The following is a 15,877-nucleotide window of genomic DNA, read 5'->3' as shown; positions in this document are numbered from 1 at the left end:
AAACACATTCTGCTATTTATATCGAAATTAAATTAGTTCCATCATCTTGTGTAGCAAAGCACAAAGTATTTCAGCAATCGTAAGTAACAAACCACAATGTATTGATTATGGTTCCTCTGGTATGATTTAAAATTTTCTTGTTTAGAATCTTAATCTTCTAATATTTATTTTTGAATATCCAATTTGATTAATATCGTTTAACTGTGTGATTTATATTCTCTTATCTTTACTCAAGTTACCCCTACACAGAAGTCATAGGATAGGCCTAGTTAGGGTTAGTTTCGTTATTTTAACAAGGCTATATAGGTCTTTTACGAGGCTGGACTATATATAGTCGGTTGGATATTTCAGTAATTGACAGTTCTTACATGCAAACCCTAAAACCGTCCTCCATTTGGCAATATTTGTTCTGATATTTTCTGCAGTTTTTTGGTTCTTTATAGATCACAACGAAGTACCTCTACTGGTGTTATACTTATGTTATCCTGCTCGTGAAGTCTAAAGCAACAGACCTGAAAGACTCCATTTCCCCCCAAAACAGTGTAATTTACTTGCTCCATTTTTATTTCTTCTTTGTGTTTTTTTCTATCCATTAACAGGATCAGTTATTTTATCCAGTTCTTGAATCCTGCACCTAGTGTATTTTGATAAAAAGATGATTTCATGTTTTTGCCATTTTTAATCGTTGAATGTATTAATTTTCTTAAATAGAAGTACTTGTTTTTTTTGGGTTTAATGATAATTGTAATGAAGAGAAGAGATTTTTGGGCGAGTGGAAATTGCTTCTGGGTTTGGGTTTTCTTGTAAAGTTGGTTACTTCGAAGGAAATTATGGAGTGCTAGAGAATCATCCCCCCCCCCCCCCCCCCTAAAAAAAAAAAAAAAACAAAAAACAAAAAAACAGAGTATTCAATTTCAATCATGAATTCTTTATGTGAGTTTATTTGGGGGTTCTTAAAGGAGGGTACGTGTAAAGAAGAAAAAAATCATGCTGTGACTGAAAATTGATTGTGTATGGATTTTTTTTGTTAAAGTTGATTGCTTTAATTGGAAATTGTATAGTGCTAGATATTTTATTGCTGTAAGAGGGTCTTCAATTTCAAGCATGAATCTTGTATGTGAGTTCGTCAATTGCAAGTTGCTTTTTTGGGGGTGGGGGTGGTTTGCTTCTGTAAGTTCACAGAAAACTAGAAGTCTTGAGTGAGTGAAAATTGCTTACTGCATTTATGTTTGTAAGGTTGATCAAACCTGGAAATTTTCTCTGAGTTTGTTTTGTAACTTGCTTAGTCGGTCGGTAAAAGCTTTTATTTGGTCCTTAGGTCATTGAGTAAAGCAATATAGCTTCATTGGGAAATTGACATTTGCATATGACATCAATCTGCATCTCTTTGAATTGCGCTTTCATTTCCAATTTATGCTTTCTGTATGTTCCACATTATGAAGTTTGATATGGTAACAATTCATGAATTGTTAGTTTGTTTCCATTAGTTTCATAAGGATTGTTAGATTGATCCCAGTTGATATAGAGTATTTGGTTTGTAGGGTGACATATTCAGCTCATCTTGACATGGCAGGCCAGAGGAATAACTTTGGGAAGAGAATGCAATCGGAATCTGACTATACTAGGAATGACGGAAGTAAGAGAAGGAATCCAACTGATGAAAAAGAATCAAATTCCATTGGACCAGAGGATACTGTATTCCGTTATTTGTGCCCCACAGGAAAAATTGGAAGTGTCATTGGAGTTGGTGGGGACATTGCAAAACAATTGAGGACTGAAACTAATTCAAAGATTAGAATTAGTGAGACTATACCTGGATGTGAGGAGCGTGTGGTAACTATTTATAGCTTGAGTGAAGAAACTAATGTCTATGAAGATACTGGTGACCTGATTTCACCTGCTCAAGATGCTCTATTGAAGGTGCATGACCGAGTTTTTGCAGAAGAACTGCGTATGGAAGAAGACCTAGAGGATCCTCAGCAGATTACAATAAGAATGCTTGTCCCATCAGATCAAATAGGTTGTGTGATAGGGAAAGGCGGACAAGTAATCCAGAATATGCGCAGTGAAACAGGCGCACAAATTCGGGTCTTAAGCAGTGAGCACTTGCCACCTTGTGCCTTAAGCTCCGATGAACTTATCCAGGTACAAAGTTCTGTCTCATCTATTAATTTTTCTAAGATCACTATAAGCATTTACGTTGTGCATGTACTGCAGAGAACTGAAATATTTAGGGCATGTATTGTTTTACTTTACTTGAAGTAATTTCATCGGCATTTTGAATGCGAGCACTTTCCTTAATCATAATTGATTTGGTTATCTATAAGAATATCAGGTGTTCTGATCTATGGCGAGATAATACTCAATGGATCGATAATCGCTTATTTATATATTAATAAAAATGGATTCACAAAATAAAACAGTAGCTAGAAACAAGGTTTTGATTTTCCAGCCGTGGTCTCTAGCAATGAAGAGGACTGCTTATACGTGATAAAAAGATGAAGAGAATGTTTGTCTGCTAGGTGGTTGCCTGGACAAGCTTGTCAGCCGGCTTATACACATGCTATTCCCACTCTCCTCCCAAAGATTCTGGATTTCCTCAGTTATTAATTTATTTTGAGCTCTTTACATTTATGTTTGGTTAGGGCTTCTCCAACCTTAAGCACTATTTTTTACACCAAAAATGGTGGAAATTAACTCCAACCTATTACGCTATTTTTTACACCAAAAAAGAATATCCAAATTTGGTGTAACACTATTCACTCACCAAATACTATTGACACACCATATTTGGTGTAAAAATAATGTATAAAAAGGATATTCTTTTTTGGTGTAAAAAATAGTGTAATGGGTTGGAATTTAATTTCCACCATTTTGGGGTTTACACTATTTTGGTGTAAAAATTAGTGCTTAAGACCATCTCCAACCCTAAGGGCATCTTCAATGGTGCACTATTTTTTGCACCAAATCTAAATTTGGTATTTTTTTTGCTCCAATGGAACACCAAATTTTGCACCATTTTAGTGTGTGAATAGTGTCACACCAAATTTGGTGTGACACTATTCATCACCACCAAATTTGATTTATTATTATTTTATTCATCTTTTTATTTTTTTGGACTTTTAATTTATCGTATATTGTGTATTTAATTAATTTTTATATTAAGATCTTTATAATTTTAATTTTATATCCTATGTTTTTGGTATATTAATTTTTGTATATATTATATTTATATAAAATTATAAGTTAATTTTAGTATTATTAATAATTGTATAAAAAGAAATATAACCATTATTTAAAAATTAAAAATGCAAATGTAAGATATCTAATGTTGCTAAAATTGAAAAGTGAAAACTAAAATTTAAAAAAGAAAATACATTAAAATCAAAAGTACATCAAAGGAGGATACATTAAAAAACATAAAACATAAGTTTAGTAATCCGGTATGTCATTTTTAGGTGCACCAAAATTACTAAAAAACTGAGAGGATGGGGTAGAAGATTGTTGTGCTTGTGATTGTTGAAATTGGTGACTTCTTTTATCGATTACTCGTTTTTGTTCTTGTCGCAAAAATTCACGAAGATTTGGATCGTCAATGGAATTCAACTTCCATCGCCTCAACAAGCCGACTATTTTCCGATTGGATCATTTTCACGTAATCTTCATCAATTTTTCTCTTCAATTTTGCTTTCTTTACCCCAATAGGTCGTTGTGCTGATGTGGCCTCACCTGCAACATCCTCATTTAAATATAGTGAAAATGATGACAAGTTAGGAGACGATACCAACGGTGAATCAGGAGTAGGAGCCTCAGACTCCGATGATACATAAGTAGAGCCATGCTTTCTTGCTTTTGTTCTTCCAAAATCAACATCGTTGAACTTCTCAAAATCTTTCATCATATCCCACACATGATCAAATTTAAAGCCTTTTTTAAAGTTCGGGTCTTGCATTAGTAAAGATGCGCATTTCGCACTTCGTAATGCATTAATCGAGCATTTATGGGAGAATAGAGGCGAAAGTTGAATATTTATGTGGTACTTAAATTTGATTGTGATGTAATATTTATTTAATTATCTTTTATCAATGATTTCACTTTTAGTTGATTTATCCTTTAAAATAATTTTGTAATAAATGATTATATAAGTGGTGAATGTGAATTATATGTGATGAATATGGAAAAAAAGAAAAAAGATAGAATTTGTTTGAAGGAAATAAAAAATAAAATTTAAATATAAGATAATAATATAATATAGAAGAGAGAGAAGAATGGTGTAATCGGAAAATAGTCGGCTTGTTGAGGCGATGGAAAATTCAACTAACTCAAGAAATGAAGCTTCGAGACAAAAAGAATTCAAAGAAGAAAATAAAATTTTATTGACGAAGCTGAATTCCATCGACGATCCAAATCTTCGTGAATTTTTGCGACAAGAACAAAAATGAATAATCGATAAAAGAAGTCAACAATTTCAACAACCACAAGCACAACAATCTTCTACCCCGTTCTCTCAGTTTTTTAGTAATTTTGGTGCACCTGGAAATGACATACCGGATTACTAAACTTATGTTTTATGTTTTTTAATGTAATTTCAATTTTAATGTATCCTCCTTTGATGTACTTTTAATTTTAATGTATTGTTAATTTTCTTTTTTAAATTTTAGTTTTCACTTTTCAATTTTAGCAACATTAGATATCTTACATTTGCATTTTTCATTTTTAAATAATGGTTATATTTCTTTTTATACAATTATAATAATACTAAAATTAACTTATAATTTTATATAAATATAATATATACAAAAATTAATATACCAAAAAAATAGGATATAAAATTAAAATTATAAGATCTTAATATAAAAATTAATTATATACACAATATATGATAAATTAAAAGTCCAAAAAAATAAAAAGATGAATAAAATAATAATAAATCAAATTTGGTGTGACACTATTCACACACTAAAATGGTGCAAAATTTGGTGTTCCATTGGAGCAAAAAAATACCAAATTTTACACCAAATTTAGATTTGGTGCAAAAAATGGTGCACCATTGGGGATGCCCTAAGGTTGGAGATGCCCTTATGTGGAACATCCACGGCATTTCAGATAGGTTGGCGAAAACAGTCTTCTTAATTTTTCTACGTCCGACGGAGGGTTCAAATAACATAGGTTCATTTCTCACCGTTTCTTTAAAAAAAAATAAAACAACATACAAATGGCAAACATAGAGGATTACTAAGGCCTAGCTTTTTCTTTTTTATAGTGGGTTGAGAGTTCTGCGCTTTCTAATCAAATAAGGGATCATACCAGTCCTGGGGCCCTCTTACTTGTGCTAAAACTTTCCAAGGTCCGCCTCATGGCATCCACATTGAAAGAGATAGAGAGATCAAGTATGGTCGTCCTTTGTTGGAATTTGCTATTAAATCTAAATTGGGTTTATATGTGGTGGAATGTCCACCAGACTTTAGATTGTTCGGGACTTAGTTTTCTATGTTGGATAGAGAACACAAGTAGCACATATAGAGGATAAAATGAGAGTTTCATCCAAGATATTTTGTTCATTTCTCACGTAGATGCATCGATCTATAGGTGCATCACTTTCATTTTTGATGATTGAAGGTGCTTAAAGGGAGTGACATAGACCTAAATCACAGAGGTGTAAGTTTTTTTTTTGATGAAGTAAGGAGAATTCATTAAAAGCATCCAGCGGATGCAGGCAAAAGATTACAATTAAGAGAGATGGTGTCTGCTCATATACACAAAAAAAACTATTCTATAACTAAGGAGCAGACACAATCAAAAAATTGAACAGAACTAGTTACAGGTGCCTGATTTAGCCAACTAAACAAATTCAATAAGCATTTTGCTTTGACTACATGGATCGGAGTTGAGATCGCATCAAAACATCTACGGTTCCTTTCCTTCCAGATGCACCAAAAGATAGCAGCAGGTACCATTACCCAAAATTTTTTGATGGATTTACCAACTCTCCATGAACTTGTTTTAAATGATTTGAAACTTTTAGACTTAATGCAGATTTAGCTAAGAAGAAAATATAATGTAGCAAAGGATCCATATAGGTGATACAACTAGTTGTTGTTATGGCATGCTGTTATATTTGTATTATGTCTGCTGCCTTATTAAAAAAGAAAAAAAAAAAAAGAAGAAAAAAGAGTTTACTGTCTGTGGAGAGTCCTTTTTAGTCTGCTCACCGATTGCATGTTAGTATTTAGTGTGAGCTTTAGAAAACTCCTAATTTGCCTTAAAAGATCATTCTCAAAAAAGAACTAAATAGGGTTCCGTTGTTGAGTTACAAATGGGAAGTTTATGGAATTATAATCGAGTAAAATGAGTCCATAGAGTGGAATGGTTATAAAGGATTCGTGTATCAATTGTCTAGTTTGGGATTGAGGGTAGTTGATTGGTAAGAAGTATAGCAGGGGAAGAGCAGAACCTTAAACATGATTAGTTTGGTTGTTTAATAGCTGTTTTATTATCTGCTAGCTATGTCCATTTTTGTAATTGTGGGGCATCCATATATCAATGGTACTAAAAAGTAAAAACACTAAGAGGAATAATGACAGAAATCAACTTAGAACCGATTGTTGAGTGAGCAACTGCTGTATTCAAGTATTTATTTGCAAATGTCAGAATATGCTGTCAAACTTAATCTGATGCTTATTTCTGGTTATACAAATACGTAAATGATGTGTTAAGAGATACTTCTTTTATTTTCAGATAACTGGAGAAGGTGCAGTTGTTAAAAAAGCACTTTATCAAGTAGCAGCGCGTCTCCGTGATAATCCATCACGGTCCCAACATCAATTGCTGTCGTCGCCCAGCATATATAGGTCTGGTGCTGGACTTGTTAATCCTCATGCGGGTCCCCAAGTCATGGGCATGACATCATTGATGGGTCCTTATGGGAGTTACAAAAGTGATGGTAGAAGTCGATCTGCTTCTGTAAAAGAGTTTGCAGTTCGTTTAGTTTGTCCAACTGAAAATATAGGAGCTGTAATTGGCAAAGGTGGAAGCATTATCAAACAGCTAAGACAGGAATCAGGTGCATCTATTAAAGTCGATAGTGCTGCAGCTGAAGGAGATGATTGCATTATATTTGTATCAGCTAAGGAGGTGAGCCACAGTTTTTAGTTATTAAATTAATTATTTGATGGCTAGGACTGAGCATGCCTGTCCGCAGCGTTTGTTGCTTATCCAATTGTGATCTCAGGCATATGAAGATCAATCCCCAACCATTGATGCAACAATGCGCTTGCAACCAAGAAGTAGTGAGAAAACTGAAAAAGATTCTGGCGATGCTATTCTGACGACTCGCCTGCTTGTACCTAGCTCACGAGTCGGATGCCTAATTGGTAAAGGTGGTTCCATTGTTAATGAGATGCGAAATACCACAAGGGCGAGCATCCGCATTCTTTCGAAGGAAAATCTTCCTAAAGTGGCATCTGAAGATGATGAGATGGTGCAGGTAAATGGTTTTTTCTTTTTTTTCTTCTTCTTTTTGGTAATTTTTTTAAAAAAACCCTTGCTTTGTTTACCTCAAAAGAGTTCCTAGGTCGGGTGTGATGTTTGGTTAGGGTGTGCTTGTGATGCAGAAATTGTTATGTCACGTTGTTATTTTCTCTCCTCCAGATAACTGGAGATGTTAATGTTGCTGGCAATGCGTTATTACAAGTACTTATGCGGTTGAGGGCCAATATATTTGAGATGGAGGGAAGTTTTGCTGCATTTTCTCCTCCCGTTTCTTACCTCCCCTTGTCTCCAAGCATGTCAGATGGTTCAAGATATGCAAACCGTGATAATAAATCACGTCGGCATGGTTATTCATCATATTCTGGTGGACATGATTATAATGATTCGTCTCCAAGTGATAGTTATGGTGGTTCACAGGTAAATCCTCAGTGTTCATCTTTAAGAAGTTAGTTTGGCTTTATCTCATTTTTACAGATACACGTCAGATTATCTTCTTCTGTTCTTATTTTCATTGATGATTTTCTGTATTTCTATCTATTTGGTGTTATCTCTGTATAGCAAAATATGTTGGATTAGTAGATCTAAATTCATTTTTTCAGGTTGGTGGTGGAGGTGGTTATGCATCATATGGCGTTTATTCCTCTGGGCGATCTAGTAGTGCAGGGTAAAGCATCCTTTGATTACATGCTTTGGCGTCCAAGATATCTTTCCTGCCTATAGTTGTTACAGCATCTTTCACTTTCTATAAAAAGCTTTTGTTATTTACTTTTTTTTAGTTTTACCAGGGTTTCCAACCATAACTCTTCTGCCTATGGTAAATCCTACAGATACTAGGTTGCGCACATGGAGGTACAGAATTTTCTCCTTTATTTTCTGTCTCATTCATAGTCAATTGGATTCTCTATTCTGTACTTCACTATAACCTCAAGCACATCTTCCTATTGCTAACGTCAACTAGCCTGAAGCCTGTGCTGTCACTAATACTCTTTCTTTACTTTGCCTTTTCCCACTTGCCATTTAAACAGCTACAATCTTCGATGCCTGATTCCAGCCTATTGCCCCTTTTGATGATGCCTCCAGCCTAAGAACAGAAGACCAGACGAACAAGATAGTGTAACTTATGGCCATCCGTTCCTTAGTATTTCTGTTTCTTAGGTGTTACCAGCACAGATATTGTATTGAAGGCCTTGTATCCAATAATACCTCTGCTTTAGTGGATCTGTGTAGCAGACTAAGTCATGACAGTTCTCCTTTATATTTTTTGTTTGTTTTGCGTTTTGTAAAACTTTTGTGAAGTGGTGGTATCATTTTTTTTCGTTTTACTATTGACCAGTTTTGCTACAGCATTGAACATTCTATCATTTTCTCTTGCATCAAATTTTTCATGTTTTCTTGACAGCTTTTCAATTATTGAACCAAAGTTCAAGAAAGTCCGGTTTCCGCATTTCAGGAGGTAAAATGTAATCAGTCATCTCATACTTATCAATCCCTTGTCTGCTTTTGCTTGTAGTAATCTCGCGTAGTTTGGCATGATTCCCACTGTTGGGTTCAATCCTTGTGAATGAAGCCCTCATTAGTTGCTTACACGTTCTAAGAGCTTTTAAGAGATCAATCAATAGTTAATTATGATCAAAATTCATGTTCAACTTTGCATGTTATAATATATTCTGAGAAGGCAGATTTCTATCGAAGCTGTGTTAATTTTCTTATCTTGCTTCTCCAGGGTAAAAGGTACTTTTTATTCCTTTTCAGGTTGGTGAGTAGGCATGAATATGCTTTCAGACATGTATGTGATAAGTGTGCGTGTCTCTATCTTGTTAATATTTTTGCTCCTTTGGCCTGAAGGAAATGATGATGTTCATCACAATTTCATGTCTGATTGATTATTTTGTGTAATTTATTCTGCAGGATCGATAGATAATTTAATTCTCATGCTAAATTCCTATAAGGTAAGTAAGTTTCTCTTTTGCAGTTGCTAATTTTTTCATTGATCTGGAAACTAGAGAGAGCAAGAATTCAACGTGAGACAGATTTTAAGATTTTTGGTAGAAAACATAAACATACAAATGTCAAATATTTTGAGGAGAAAAGAAGCCGGTGGTATCGTGCTTAGCCAGTTAACGTCATCCTTATACTAGCAAGAGAGGTGTCTTAGCCCATTACAACAAAGGGATATTTCTTTTGATGAAATAACAGGACATTTTGATTAGACCAGTGTAAGTTATGATATGGAACCATATCGCATGTATTGCCAACTGTTTCTTTTTGCCTTTTTAGGGCTTTATATGAAGCTCATATCTGGGTTGTGGTGGCTTTACAGCTATTGGAATAACTGGGATTCCATGTTTAAAGTGTATTCTTTCATTAGCTACCTATTTATTCTCTGAGCATGGATTGTGTGTGGAGAAAAACGGTGTGTGTTGTACGATATAGATTTATTTATTGCCTTCTTTTTGCTTCCCGGTGCTAATTTAGAACTCTAGGCTGTACTTTCAAAGCGGATCCAATTTCTTATGTTTTCTGGAATTCATGCCCCAATAACAAGATTATTACTAGTCTGCTGTTTGCATGTTGTGTTAAAATTCTATATGGGACGGTCTGCTGGTAGAGAGATGTGTGCATTTTTGGCCCAAAGATGTGATGTTTCACCCTATCTCAAATTGGTGAAAAGTCCGCTAGCACACAAGCATGCAGCAATTGATTGTTCTATGTTCTGGACCGAATGACTACTCAAATTGATGAGACAGCTCGCCCCGTAACAAAAAAGAAGAGAGTTGCAAAAAGTTTCTAGTTTCTACCTACTTTTCAAAGAAATGTGAATTTTCTTTGGCGTATTTACAAGCTAGCTAAGGTTTGTGTCTATTCAATTCCAGCAATCTGACTGTAGTTGCAATGCTGAATGAACGATATTTCTGAGTGTCTGCATTGATCGTTTGGAGACACAGTTGTCTTCAGTTTCTTGTTTCGTTGGAGCTCTGAAGTTGAATAGTGTTTACTAAAGTGGAGTTCAATTGAATTTTCTATTTCCTGGGGATTTACAACCTCAGTTAAGCGTTCTCCCATTTGTTTAAGGCAAGCAAATTAAAGATCAGGTTTGTGTTACAAATTCTTGATCATCTTACCTTTTTCAACTATAAGACAATAATAGGACCTTATTCTACCACTAGTAACAAGTTTTCACAGGAACATACACTCTTTTGGGTTAAAGTAAAAATTCTATTATGTTGGCAAAACATGTAGCAGTAGGCACGTGATCGTATGCAGGGGCGAAGCTACATGTCTTAAAAGGATCGAAAAATTACATTGCGTATATAGGTAAAATATTACTCTTACCTGTTTCAAAAAGATTATTTCCTTACTAGTCTTGTTTCAAAAAGATTGACACCTATGAATATTTCCTTAATAAGAAGTATTTATAGTCATACACAAATGATATGACAGGTTTCATACCAGAAGTTTTAAATATTTTATAGCCACACAAATGCTATAGCTTATTTAAGAACACATATCCCACAAGTCTTCCCTTCTTTATTAAGGTTAGTGCCAAGTCAAACTAAGACAATCTTTTTGAAACGGAGGGAGTATGTTTTGAAGGTATATAACACATATTGAATACCCTTTATCGATGATTTTTTTAATTTCTTTCAAGTTTGAACACCCTTGAGTAAATTCCCGGATTCGCCATTTCGTAAGTGTGAAGTACATTATAGTGTTCCGAAAAGTGATAAACATTAATACTGCAAAAAAGTGTATGTTCTCAACGTTCAATACAATGCTGATCTAGAATTTTGCCACCATAAAGTAAAATACATCACCATTTTGAGAATAGCACAGGCAGATGAGAAATGATCGTTCTTGTGAAAAGAACTTGCACGTAGTTTTCTGAATTTTATGCAAGCAAATCAGCTTAGTATAGGACCACAGCTCTAAAATTCAGTACAAAATTTTGCCATGAGAGCATTTATTCTTTCTTTTCTTCTTTTTTACCTCTATTAAGTATCTAGCCAGATTTACAACACCACCTTCAGTTAATTCAGCAGGAATCTATGATGAGGCTGCTCCGAATGACTCGGCCTTGGTGCTTCTGATTCTAAGAATTATTCTCACCATCGCCTGCTGGTGTTCCGCTCTGGTCATCTAGCTGGTCAGAGCCGTTGTTGCTACCATCTGCTGCCAGATTTTAAACGAGGACTCGAGTTTAGCTCCAGTAAGAATGCAATACAGGAAATGGATTTTATGTACATACCTTCACCAGCATCTGTCAGAGAAGAAGCTGAGAGCCGAGTACGAAGTTGCTGGTGTGGCGTAGGCTGTTATCAAAGAATACATAAGTAATGCAATAGTCGAATACAAATCGAGCATGCAGCAACTTGGAGCAGGGTGTGTACTTGTATTCGTCTTTTTTTTTGTTGCTATTTATAAGATAAGTTTCTGTAGCCATGTTGTGGTTGGGTTTAACTTCCTCATCTATGTATATTTCAGGATTTAGTTCGAATATATAAAGAAAGATACAACTTTTCCTACTGAAACAAATAGTCAGGAAATCAAATGCTCGTCAACACATTGCTTCTCAAAGCTAGATCCGAGTGAGTTGACCATTGATTTGTTTAATTCCAGTCTAAGTTGTAAGCTAACGAATCTAAACTCTAAAAAATGACAAAGGCAGAAAAAAAACCAAGTGTGTATTCAAACTAACAATAAAATTGGAAATGTATTTCCAGAGTAACAGGGTAACGCACCTCTAATTTTGGGCGAAGTGCCTCAGCAGGCGTTTTGGGCTTCTGTCCCCCTTGCTGCAAACGAAAAGAACATGGTATAAGACGATCAAACTTCAGCATTGAGCTTTAGCTAAAGATTGAATAGCCAAAAGTTAGGCTAGAGCTGTGTACCTTTCCTAATGCCCAGTCCGCAGAATCGAAGAAAGCACGTTCGTGGTCCTTGAAAATGTAAAGCAGGTTGATAGAGAATTCAATTAGGACAAATATTGAAGAAAAACTTAAAATACAAAGAAGAAAAGAATTTGAGATACCAAAAATTGAACTAAAACTTAAAATAATCACCTTAGATATCAATGGAGGTTTCTTTTTCACCAAGCCACCATACTTTTTCTTCAGTTCCTCCTGGATATATTTAACAAGGAAAGGATTTATGCCCCGAATTTTAAGGAAAATTTGGCAGAACTACTGTAAATGTTTCACCATTTTTGCAGTTAATCAAATTTCGAAGTCACTTTCCCTAAACCGTTCATGACCTACAGAATCTTCCTCAAATACCCTTATAGGCTTATAGATGGATACTAGTCTTATGAACGCAATCTCATTCGCACGTTCTTATGGAACAGAAAAAAGAGACAAAGTATATGGGGATTGTTCCAAAAGATCTTCGAATGGAAAAATGTATTCCTCAATCACTATCACTTTAAAATATGCTGCATCAGTGACTGGCACTTTAAATGATTTGAGCTCCAAATGAAAGAAGTACATAGGGATCATTTAGAAAATCGTTCGGTGCAAAAATGTATTCTCTATCCCTATCACTTTAATGTATGCTTCATGATCGACTAGTATTATAAAAGCTCTGAGCTGCAAATGAAAGAACAAAGTAGACAGAGATTTTTCTTAACGAAAAACCTTTGGTGCAAACTTGTATTCTCTAAACCCTGTCGCTTTAACATAAGCTTCAGTATTGACTAGTATTCTAAAAGCTTTGAGAAAATGGGATCAATTAAGTAGAAACCACATATGCAAATATGTACCTCCTCCTCTTGAGATGGAACTTGGCTTTCTTCTACTTCTGAACCCTTTGGATCTTCTGCAAGAAGGTCATCGTTTTCTTCACCTTTAGGAGGATCATTAATAACGTTTGGTTCCTTCACACTTTCATCTGCGCTTGGGTTTGACATATTGCACACGTGTTTCTGCAAAAATATAACTGGTTTATTATCACCCATAGCTAAGTCAAGCAGACACAACTGCTCGCTGCTCTTCTGGATCGAGAACTCTTTGCTTGGAACATTTTAATAGATTCGGTGACAAGCAAAGCCAAAATATTGGGCATCTTCCAGTTAAATTTTGAATTCCAAGGTATTCTCTTAAATCTAAACTGAATGCAGAAAGTTTCAATTGATCCACATATCAGATAATGACTGTAAATAGAGGTAGGCAGTAACAAATAAATGGATGTAAAATCAATAAATCATGAATCATTGTATATGTAATCTTAGGTAATAAATGCAAAACCAAAAGTCAACAACATAGTACCTAGATAACATAAAGCTCAATATAAATGCTTTTAAAGGATCAAGAACACAAGAATCTAAAAGCATATGTAGTCTGAGGTAACAAATGCAAAACCGACAGTCGTACATACCAATCCACTGCCCTGGATAACATAAAGCTCCGTGTAAATGCTTTTGATCTTTAATCGAATTTATGGCTAACACACCCATGTTGCGTGTTCTTCCAAGATACCACATACTGTGTAGCTCTACATAAATGCTTAAAGGATCTAGAGAAGAAGAAACTAAAAATCATAGATTACAGAAACCAATTTCAGTCTACATACGTCTTTTTTTTTTTTTAACTGTAGTCCGGGCCAGTTTGCGCACACCTTGACTAATTCCACGGGATACTTGGTACCTCCCACCAGCAAAGGTAACTCTGTACACCATGGCTTGGACAGACGGGAGAAAATCACCTAGTGTTTTTTGCCTCCGTTGAGATTTAAACTTGAGACCTCATGGTTCTCAACCCACTTTATTGACCACTAGGTCACACCCTTAGGTGCTCCAGTCTACAAACTTACTTTTTTTGGGGATAATTTAGAAAATCCGGAGGGCTAGTGGCGCACAGTTCAAATCACGATGGATAATGGACCCCTCCCCCCTCTCCACTTACATACAGACTTTTGTTTGCAGCAAATTTGGAACCCCTAACGTGCCTAACCCACACATCATGCGTTGCGTTCTTACCGCTAGACCAAAGCCCTAGGGGCTACCGATGTACATACTTAAATCCAACATCAATGGATATCCAATCGACTTAAATAAATACAAAATAAACTGAAGAGTTGAATCACTGCTCATGACCAAGAAAAGAAAGAGTTCCTTTAGAGAAAAAGGAAGAAAAACAAATCTTAAGACAGAAATAATTTGGATATTCCTATTAGTCTATAATATCAGTTTCTAGTTTGATATGTTGGCTAGATACCATACAAAAACAACAGTTTTACACAGATGAATGAATTATCAATTGATTATAAATTTCATGATTTCAAGCTTATTTATCATTTTTTTTCTTTTTTCGAGATATCAATTTACACAGATTATACTATATCAAGGAACCAAGCTAATACACATGCAAGAGAAGCAAAAGAAGGGGAAAACTATGTTATAAATTCCCAGTTAAAGAAACATGAAATGTAATGCATAGATTCAGTAATCCACATACACCAAATCAATCATTTCAATTTTTCATAGTCAAATTTGGATCATTACTAAAATCCCAATTTAATCCATAACAGAAAAGTAGATTATCAAATGATAACTTAATCATGATATTAAAATACACAAAAAAGAAAAATTCAATCTCGATAGAAGCCCAACAAGCAATACATAATGAATATTGCCACCTTTTAAGAAAATAAAATAGAAAGCATGGAACCGAGAAAATCAGTTTCTTGATATGGGGAAAGAATAAAGAGAATAAGGAGAAGAAGAAAAAGAAGCATACCTGGAATCTGAAGTGAAGGTGGGTGGAAACCGATGAGTTTTACCAGAAATATGGAATAGAAAGAAGACAGCAAATAAACTGGAATATGGAAAAAGGTTGCGTCCTCATTCCACAGGAGAATATGGGCCTACAACTGTTTTGGGCTCGGGTTTTTTCGGATTGGTCATTCAAAAAAAGCCAGCGTTTGCAAAGTCATTGAAAAATGGGGCATTTGCATTTATACCCGTTTTTTGTGCCACATTTTAACTTGTGCCCGCTTTGCAAAAAAAATTGCAAGCGTACCCGCTTTTTCACATAACTTCAGCCCACGGGGCTAGGGCTGTGCACGGATCGGATCGGATCAGATTTAGCATATTTCGGATTCGGATTTCGGATTTCGGATTGTGAAAAGGGCAATCCGAATTAACATTGGATCGGATCGGATTTTGAAACTTTGGATCGGATATTTTTCAGATTGTCGCATAATTATCCTATGTTGGATTTTATTCTATACTGTAATCTGTATACTCAAACTATTACTTTTAATGCTATGATCAAGAAAATAATATATCAAATTATTGATTCATTTCCAACTTCTATTATCTACTTCATTTCCTTGAAACAAAACAATATATCAAATTAACAGAATGGCTTCTTCTAGCAACTATTCAATCCTT

At 34.9% G+C, this 15,877-nt stretch overlaps 2 protein-coding genes across 16 annotated transcripts; one reads left to right on the top strand and one right to left on the bottom strand.

Annotated features, from left to right (window-relative positions):
* Positions 1 to 342: 342 nt before the first annotated feature.
* LOC109206136 (KH domain-containing protein At4g18375-like) lies at positions 343 to 10,542 on the top strand. 12 transcript variants are annotated; one of them, XM_019368912.1, is made up of 9 exons: positions 343 to 542; positions 1,574 to 2,145; positions 6,739 to 7,134; positions 7,232 to 7,486; positions 7,651 to 7,908; positions 8,091 to 8,155; positions 8,891 to 8,944; positions 9,244 to 9,277; positions 9,464 to 10,542. In XM_019368912.1, the coding sequence occupies exons 2-9, from the start codon at positions 1,600 to 1,602 to the stop codon at positions 9,602 to 9,604; spliced, it is 1,749 nt and encodes a 582-aa protein (XP_019224457.1). In that variant the 5' UTR covers positions 343 to 542; positions 1,574 to 1,599; the 3' UTR covers positions 9,605 to 10,542. The 12 variants fall into 12 exon arrangements, 10 of the variants coding, with proteins under 10 accessions (XP_019224457.1, XP_019224456.1, XP_019224460.1 ...); XR_002064791.1 differs by lacking the exon at positions 9,464 to 10,542 and adding an exon at positions 8,268 to 8,340 and having other exon boundaries at positions 360 to 542; positions 1,542 to 2,145; positions 9,244 to 9,267; XR_002064792.1 differs by lacking the exons at positions 9,244 to 9,277; positions 9,464 to 10,542 and adding exons at positions 8,268 to 8,340; positions 9,215 to 9,231 and having other exon boundaries at positions 360 to 542; positions 1,542 to 2,145.
* Positions 10,543 to 11,201: 659 nt separating this feature from the next.
* Positions 11,202 to 15,314, bottom strand: LOC109206137. 4 transcript variants are annotated; one of them, XM_019368923.1, is made up of 7 exons: positions 15,222 to 15,314; positions 13,247 to 13,408; positions 12,552 to 12,611; positions 12,381 to 12,428; positions 12,231 to 12,284; positions 11,738 to 11,801; positions 11,202 to 11,661 (listed from the first exon to the last, which is right to left on the bottom strand). In XM_019368923.1, the coding sequence occupies exons 2-7, from the start codon at positions 13,391 to 13,393 to the stop codon at positions 11,582 to 11,584; spliced, it is 453 nt and encodes a 150-aa protein (XP_019224468.1). In that variant the 5' UTR covers positions 13,394 to 13,408; positions 15,222 to 15,314; the 3' UTR covers positions 11,202 to 11,581. The 4 variants fall into 4 exon arrangements, with proteins under 4 accessions (XP_019224468.1, XP_019224471.1, XP_019224469.1 ...); XM_019368926.1 differs by having other exon boundaries at positions 11,202 to 11,658; XM_019368924.1 differs by lacking the exon at positions 15,222 to 15,314 and adding an exon at positions 15,121 to 15,200.
* Between the last annotated feature and the right edge of the window lie 563 nt (positions 15,315 to 15,877).

Source organism: Nicotiana attenuata, unplaced genomic scaffold (assembly GCF_001879085.1).
Source record: "Nicotiana attenuata strain UT unplaced genomic scaffold, NIATTr2, whole genome shotgun sequence".
Lineage (NCBI taxonomy): Eukaryota > Viridiplantae > Streptophyta > Magnoliopsida > Solanales > Solanaceae > Nicotiana > Nicotiana attenuata.
The sequence above is the reverse complement of the archived record's forward strand: the minus strand, read 5'-3'. Positions and strand labels throughout refer to the sequence as shown.

Excerpts from the sequence above, each read along its gene's own strand:
- LOC109206136 (XM_019368911.1), top strand. The coding sequence starts at position 1,567 with ATGGCAGGCCAGAGGAATAACTTTGGGAAGAGAATGCAATCGGAATCT. Across the intron at positions 7,909-8,090 it reads ATAGTTATGGTGGTTCACAG|GTTGGTGGTGGAGGTGGTTA; the intron begins GTAAATCCTCAG and ends TCATTTTTTCAG. Across the intron at positions 8,945-9,243 it reads CGGTTTCCGCATTTCAGGAG|GTTGGTGAGTAGGCATGAAT; the intron begins GTAAAATGTAAT and ends ATTCCTTTTCAG.
- LOC109206137 (XM_019368923.1), bottom strand. The coding sequence starts at position 13,393 with ATGTCAAACCCAAGCGCAGATGAAAGTGTGAAGGAACCAAACGTTATT. Across the intron at positions 12,612-13,246 it reads TTCCATCTCAAGAGGAGGAG|GAGGAACTGAAGAAAAAGTA; the intron begins GTACATATTTGC and ends AAATATATCCAG. Across the intron at positions 11,802-12,230 it reads CACTTCGCCCAAAATTAGAG|CCTACGCCACACCAGCAACT; the intron begins GTGCGTTACCCT and ends CTTTGATAACAG.